A 7,722-nucleotide genomic window follows, 5' to 3' on the forward strand; every position below is an offset into this window, starting at 1 on the left:
CTTTTTATTGTCCTTTAACTGCATTTCTGGTGCTTTGGTCAGATGCTTCTTCAGCTGGAGATCTGCTATGGATCCAAGACCTTCCATGCATCTCCCAGACTGTTCACCTCGATATTTCTGCACAAAGGCATTGCTTTATGCTTCGTATTACAGCCCTGAACTGGCCCAGTAAAGAGATATCTGTGGCTGCCGTGGCTCATCCCTCCTTCTCCCACCCCTTCTCCCACCCCTGCCTTACAAACCCCTGTTGTTTCTGAGGAATTCCCACACATGACCACACAGGCTTCCCAAAACGGGCAGTATTTGGGTATTAAGGTGCTTCTTTTTGATGCAAAACACCTCGTTTTGCATTTGTTTGGGCGGCTCTGATTATTTAAAGCTCCTGGAACCAACCAGCCTGGCAATGGGCATGGAGAAGGAGCTTCCCAGGATAGCTGGTATCATCAATCCTGTCCATAATTGGCACATGGAATACTTTCATCCTCTCTCAGTACTTGCTGTGTAATCTGAAAGCCCTTCAGTCCAGAGGTGCTGTGGGGAACCTTAGTCCTAAGTCTTTGCTTCTTTCTTGTCCTTATTTCTAACAGTTTTATGAGATCACATTAAAAAACCTCACACTTTTGAGAGAATGTCTATAAAGTTTTCTGAATTCTGATACTGTATATTAAACCTCTGATTTCCTCTGTCTCTAAATCAACAGCTTTTTCATTTTCAAAAGTAATCATTTGTCTGAGGTGATTTACCTTTCCCAAACCCGTGTTGACTTCCCCTATTAAACTGCACCTCTCCCCCGTATGCCTAAGCTGTCTATAAATATCAGCTGGAAAAGGTTCTGATATACATGCTAGCTATGAAATTCTCAGCCTCTCTTCCAGCCTGGCCAGAGGCTGCAAACTTCCCTTCAGTGATCAGTTTAGACTCCTGAAAGTGGAATATTCAGCGATCCAGCCTGGGAAGGTAATTCTCACCCAGACAGGTCTTTGCCTCCAGGTACTGGTGGCAACAGAGAGAAGAGGGAGAGAAAAGAGAAATGTGGATTTCTGGTGTAATGTAGAAAGAAATCCACATACACAATCCCATGGCTGAGTAAATGGCTCTGCCTGTGTTCCAGAGAACCAAAGGCCTCTCTGGAAGGCTCAGTGTCACTGGAATTACTCCTTCAACCTCCTTGTTTGGGAGCACACAGAAGGAGGACAGGCCCATTTAGGTGGCAGTAAGGGACGTTAGAGGGGAACAATTCAACAGACTCAGAGTTGCCCAGAGCAGCTGTGGCTGCTCCATCCCTGGGAGTGTTCCAGGCCAGGTTGGATGGGCTTGGAGCACCCTGGGCTGGTGGGAGGTGTCCCTGCCCAGGGCAGGGGTGGGACTGGATGAGCTTTAAGGTCCCTCACAACCCAGACCAGTCTGTGAACGCTCACTCTGTTTCAGCCTTCCCTCTCCTTGATGCATAATACAGGGGATTGTCCATCTGTTGGACTGAAAACAGTTGTTCATTCTGTGAGGAGTTTCTAGTCATTGTGGGTTTACGGTTTCCAAACGTTTGTCTTTGAAATTCCAATGCACAGGGTTGAATGGAGATGGGAGATGCCAAATTGCTCCATTTCAGGTTGTGGTCTGCCCCCTTGTTTAGGAAATCCAGTTGTAGTAATCCCTGAGCAGCATATCCTAGGGCCTTATTTCCCACAGCTTCTGGCACTGCTGTTTGAAGTCAGGCCTTGGCCACATGGGAAAGCTGTGAATTAGTTATTTCTGAAATCATTTGACCTGGGATTGAAGGTTGTGTTCCAGCCCTTTACCTGGGACACCCTGTGTGTGCCAGCACAGAGCCCGGTGCTGCCTGCCCCGGCTGCAGCCACGTCCCTCCTCTCTTGCAGCCCTGACAACATGGGGCTGCTGGACCCGGCCACCAGCGATGGCAGAGTCATCTTCTTCCTGCCCTGGGAGAAGATGACCATCGCGGGGACCACGGACAGCCCCACGGATGTCACCTCCCACCCCATCCCCACCGAGGAGGACATCAACTTCATCCTGAGCGAAGTGCGACACTACCTGAGTGCAGACGTGGAAGGTAAACCCGGGAGGGCTCTGTGCCCTGGGAGGTGCTCAGGGGTCCAGGGCGTTTCAGCTGGGGCAACTGCTGCTGCCTGAGGTGTTTCTGTGACTGGCAGCTGGGGCTCTTGTGGCCTGCGTGTCTAAAAATAGCAGAGTGAAGTGTCAGCAGGAGCTGGACAGTGGTGCTTATCCACATACACCTGCACTTCTTGGGCTCTGCGTGGAAATGAGCTGATATCACAGAATCATTAGGGGTGGAAGGGACCTCTGGAGATCACCCAGTCCAACACTCTTGCCCAGACTGGGTCACCTAGAGCAGGTGACACAGGAACACGTCCAAGTGGGCTTGGAATGTCTCCAGAGAGGGAGAGTCCACACTCCCTGGGAGACTGTCCCAGTGTTCTGCCACCCTCCATGGAAAGAAGCCTGAGTTCCAGCCTGACTCTGCCTGGTGTGTGACCCTGGACAGTGAGAAGAGGAGACGTGCTGGCCGCGTGGAGCGGGATCCGGCCCCTGGTCACAGACCCCAACTCCAAGGACACGCAGTCCATATCGCGGAACCACATCGTTAGCATTAGCGACAGTGGCCTCGTCACCATAGCAGGTACTGCAAGTTCCTTCAAACTATGGCTGGAGCAAGCCTGGTGGGAATCCTGGGATATACAGTCCATAGAAATGGCATATCCTGCTTGCTTTCCCCAATAAGGAGGTGGCTGTGTGTTCCCCCAGGTGGGAAGTGGACAACCTACCGCGCCATGGCGCGCGATGCCATCGATGCTGCCATTCAGGAGCACAAGCTGAAGGCAGGGTCCAGCAGAACCATCGGGCTGCAGCTGGAAGGGGCCGAGGAGTGGAGCCCCACACTCTACATCAGGCTGGTCCAGGACTATGGGCTTGAAAGCGAGGTGAGTCGTGGTTTCTGGTGATGCTCTGATGTGTCTGTGCTAGAGTGGTTTGGTTTTCCCCTAAAAGCCTAACTTGGACAAAGGCCTGGTGAGCTCCATGAGAGCTTATTGCCTCTCTGGAGCAGAGGTAGTTTTAACAGAAATAAATCATCGTGATTGTTCTTTGTCTTCCCCTTTTCCTTGCTCCTAACTCGGCTGTTTCCTGCTTTAAAGTGCTGTGACTTGCTGGGGTCTGTGTTCCTTGGAGCCCCCAGCGCTGTCCCTCAGCTGTGAGCTGGAGAGAGTCAGTCACAGTGACACAGACACAGTGGTGGCAGTGCTGGTCCAACCCACCCCCAGCAGAGTTTCCTCCCACACAATCCCAGTCTCACACCCTTTGCAGCCTGTTTGTTATTGATGTTTAGGAATGGACAAGAAAAACTTGTGTGTTTGATGTGCACGCTGGATTTGTTCTCCTCTCCACAGGTGGCTCAGCACCTGGCATCCACCTATGGGGACAAGGCTTTTGAGGTGGCCAAAATAGCCCAGGTCACAGGCAAGAGGTGGCCCATCGTCGGCAAACGTCTGGTCTCTGAGTTCCCTTACATTGAAGCTGAGGTAAGTGGGAAAACATGTTCCTTGATTCTGCTCTTGGGATGTGCAGGTCCTAGAGCAGGTGTTGGGGCAGGTCAGTGCTCTGTGAAACATCTCCTCGAGCCCTTTCCTTTGGAGAGGTCCAGCTGTTGTTTTGTCCTTGTTTTCCTCCTTCCCTGGAGCATGATTTATTTGTATGTATTTATATATACACATAATATATACAATGAACTATTTATCTAGTGCCTGTTTTTTATTTCATACATAAACATTTGATCCCAGATGAGTTTTATGAGTGTTCCAAGGGAAAGGGAACTTTTGCAGCCCTTGTCTCTCCCGGGTGGGCACACAGTTGATGCTGTGAGCTGCCAGCACTGTGCCCTCTCTGCATTCCTCGTGCCTTCCCGTGGCTCCAGGTGGTGTATGGGGTGAAGGAATACGCCCGCACGGCCGTGGACATGATCTCCCGCCGCACTCGCCTGGCCTTCCTGAACGTGCAGGCTGCAGAGGAAGCTCTGCCAAGGATCGTGGACATAATGGGGAAGGAACTCAACTGGAGCGAGCAGAAGAAGAAGGTACAAAGAGCCTTTTTCAGCCGAAGATGGTTTGTTTTCCTTAAGGAGTTTCCATGTTAACGATCGCAGTGAATTGAATAGAAAAACACAAGTGATGCTTTCTTGTGAGAGGATGAGTCACTCGGGGCATTTCTTTTAGAGACTTCATCAAGTAGCTGTGAAATGAGCTGGGATTGACCAGAGAGTGGAGGGGAAAACTCGTTTAAACCATAAAGAACCTGCCTGGTGTTGAGGCTACTGATTTTCATGCTGATTTTGGACAGCTGGGTGAAACACAGCACTGGGGTATCAGCTGGCAGTGAAATGCATGCTGTAGGCTTGGACTAAAAGGGCCATTTTTGTCCTGAAATGGGCAGAACACTCTGTGACTGAAGGTGTGGGATGGCCTTGAGAGCATTCACACAGAAATCACGTCTTTACCTGACTTGATAGCTCTTCCCAAGACTCAAAGGTGCCTAAGCTAAACTTGTTAAATGCTTTTCACCTGCCATCTGCTTAGCTTTGGGACCTTGGAGAGATGAAGAATACTTGTGCAAGGTCTTGCTGTTCCCCGGATACACAGGATTTCTGGTTTTATTGTAGGAGGAGCTTGAAGGGGCTAAAAAATTCCTCTACTATGAAATGGGCTACAAAGTCAAATCAGATCAGCTAACAGACAGCTCTGAAATCAGCCTAGTGCCTTCAGATATTGAGAGGTGAGTGAAGTGAGAGCTCCCTGTGCTGCTGGGCTGAACCCCTGTCCCTGTGCCCCGCGTGGTTCCCCACGGGTCACCTCTGTCCTGCAGGTACAAGAAGCGTTTCCGCATGTTTGACAAGGACAAGAAGGGGTTCATTACCACCCTGGATGTGCAGCGTGTGCTAGAGGTGAGGTTTCCTCCTGGCCCTCAGTTCCCCTTCCAAGCAGCTTACCTGGATTTCAGTGTGGCATCTCCAGTGCTGAGCCAATCCCTGTGTGCTTGTTCTGTGCAGAGCATCAACGTGCAGATGGCAGAAAACACGCTCCACGAGATCCTGAGCGAGGTGGACCTGAACAAAAACGGGCAGGTGGAGCTCAATGAGTTCCTGCAGGTAGGTGTCTCACAGGGGGAGCTGCCACTGTAGCGAGGGGATTGATTTTCCCCTTGGCTGAGGGTTGGGGACCAGGTGAGTGTCACCTGTGGTGTCCATGCAAGGGACACACAGAGCCAGCCTCCAATGCAAGGCTGTTTTCCCAAGGAGACCCAAGTAACAGGTCCAGTTTACAAATCATGCCCCAGTACAGACCTGACTTTGGCAGTTTTAGTGGAGAAATGCTGTTTAAATAGGTTGAAAGTGGTGCAGTGTGTGTTGGAAGGTGCGTGACACAGGTGTGCACATGGACATCACTGGGGTCTGTTCAGGGGTCAGGGGGCTCTGGACTCCTGGGCATTGTAGGGAGGAGCAAACAGAATAATCATAGACTAGAGAACCAAATATTAATAACAGATAATAATCAATACTAATATAACTATGGGAATCACAGTATAATAGAATTTAGGGGGTGGAATGGAGCTTAGAGCTCACCCAGCCCCACCCCCTGCCCTGGGCAGGGACACTTCCCACCAGAGCAGGTTGCTCAAGGCTCATCCAACCTGGCTGTGAACACTGCCAGGGTTGGGGCAGCCACAGCCTCCCTGGGCAACCTGGGACAGTGTCTCACCACCCTTAGAGTAACAAACTTTTTTCTAATATCTAACCTAAACTTCCCCTCCTTCAGTCTGAGCTCAAATAATAATGAATGAAATAACTATGTTGTTATATTTACTTATATAATAAGCTAAATCACTGTGCTGCAATATTTATATTGTTTATGGTATTATAACTATTGTTAAATAAACAGCATATTACTTACATTATTAATATTATAATACACATACTATAAATCTATTACAAAGCCTACTCAGGCCCCATAACACACTGCAACTCCTGGGTTGGCTGAATGAGCCCAGTTTGTGTGAGACAGGTGACATGGCTCAGCCTCTTGGGGCTCCCAGGTAAGCCCCAGGGTGCTCCAGGTGCCCGTGCAGTTGCCAGCTGGGTCTGTTTGCAGGGAGTGTTTCGGGAGGCATTGCAGGCCCTGCCCTGCCTCCCCTGCCCCGTGGCAATGATGAATGCTGAGCAGGAGAGAAATTAATGCTGGGGATTTTGGTCAATGTCAGCCCTTTCTTCACTGTGTCAAGTTAAACAAACAAGATCAAGGCAAAGGAAATGGTAATTGTCTCTCTGGAGATGAGCTGGGGATAAGAGCAGCATTGTTGAATCTAAATGCAGAAAATTTTCACAGGTTGTGTCCAGCATGAGCAAAAAGGAGTATCTATTTGCCCAAAATGCAGCGGTTGAGCTGGGGAGCTGCAGTGCTCTGGGGGGAAAGGGAAAAAGCCAACACAAACAAGCCACGGGGAGAAGGAGAACCAATGGCTTTGGAAGTCTGTGCTGATATATTCAAACGTGAGAGAAGATCCCAACTGGGCTCTGGCTGTTGGGAAGGGTCACTCTTGTCCCCCTGTGGCACGTGGAAACCTGTAGCTGGGGGAGCCCAGCCTGTACTGCAAGGGCTGTGCCAGCTGCACTTTGGTTAGTGTGGGTGCATCGTGGTCAGAAAGCTGACAGAGCCAATAATTGAGTCTCCTGTGGGGCTTTGGTGGTGTCCTGGGGTTGTGGCTTTACTGTGCTGAGCAGTCACCAGGACTTGCTGTCCCTGTGTCACCTCTGTAACACAGGAGGGCCAGGCACAGCCTTGGGGTGTGTTTCCACCATGGTCTGTGCAAACCTCTGGCAAACTCTGTGTCTCCTGCACATCTCCCCGAGCACCCTGAATGTGCCCCAGCAGTGGTGGCACTGCCTGCCCCTCTCCCCAGCCCCGAGGGAGGCAGAGAGCAGCCCAGGAGCTGCCTCACAGCCCAGTGCTGAGTGGGAAAGGTGGCAGTGAGCTGCACAGTGGGTTGCCATGGAAGAAGCAAAATACATTAAGTGTTTGTTTAATTTTTGTAATGGGTCTGTTAAGTCAGTGCCCAATACTTGGGTGTTTGCTTTCGGAAACTCCCAAGTAATTGCATCTCACCACAGAACACTTGTGCAAACCATGGGCAAATATTTGTGGATGTTTATGTCGGAGTATAGAACAGGTTGTACCTGGTGGCTGTGGGTCCCCAGGTGGGAGCAGAGCAGGGCCAGGGGCTGTCCTGGACCAGCTGCATGGTGTGCAGGTAGCTCCAGCAATGGGCTGAGGGGAGCTGGGACCAGCAGCCCCAGTGCCCACAGTGTGTATGGGGGATGAGGTGGCTGCATGAGGCACAGGCAGAGCTGGGGTGGAGTTCAGAGCACATGGATGCTCAAGGAAGGAGGGAGTGCCTTGGGAACTGGTGTTGGGATGTAAAGGCAAACCCTCACCGTGTTAAATCAGTAGGAACCACAGAATCCCAGAATGGCTTGGGGTGGAAGGGCTCAGCTCATTCCATCCCCTGCCACAGACAGGGACACCTTCCACTAGACCAGGGTTCTCCAGGCTCTTTCCAAGCTCTGTCCAAACTGGCCTGGAACACTCCCAGGGATGGAGCAGCCACAGCTGCTCTGGGCAACCTCACCGCCAGGGATCCCTT

The 7,722-nt window shown here is 50.9% G+C and overlaps 1 protein-coding gene across 1 annotated transcript in view; it reads left to right on the forward strand.

Annotated features, from left to right (window-relative positions):
• GPD2 (glycerol-3-phosphate dehydrogenase 2 (mitochondrial)) overlaps positions 1-7,722 on the forward strand; it is a gene marked incomplete at its 5' end in the record, with an annotated part of 11,745 nt that overhangs the window by 2,740 nt on the left and 1,283 nt on the right. Inside the window, 8 exons of the mRNA XM_009081553.1 lie at positions 1,875-2,068; positions 2,522-2,656; positions 2,782-2,957; positions 3,423-3,554; positions 3,947-4,105; positions 4,688-4,800; positions 4,891-4,969; positions 5,075-5,173. Of these exons, the coding sequence (XP_009079801.1) occupies positions 1,875-2,068; positions 2,522-2,656; positions 2,782-2,957; positions 3,423-3,554; positions 3,947-4,105; positions 4,688-4,800; positions 4,891-4,969; positions 5,075-5,173 (1,087 nt within the window). The remainder of the gene's footprint in view (positions 1-1,874; positions 2,069-2,521; positions 2,657-2,781; positions 2,958-3,422; positions 3,555-3,946; positions 4,106-4,687; positions 4,801-4,890; positions 4,970-5,074; positions 5,174-7,722) is intronic.

The sequence above is a fragment of the Acanthisitta chloris genome, unplaced genomic scaffold (assembly GCF_000695815.1).
Source record: "Acanthisitta chloris isolate BGI_N310 unplaced genomic scaffold, ASM69581v1 scaffold20030, whole genome shotgun sequence".
Classification (NCBI taxonomy): domain Eukaryota; kingdom Metazoa; phylum Chordata; class Aves; order Passeriformes; family Acanthisittidae; genus Acanthisitta; species Acanthisitta chloris.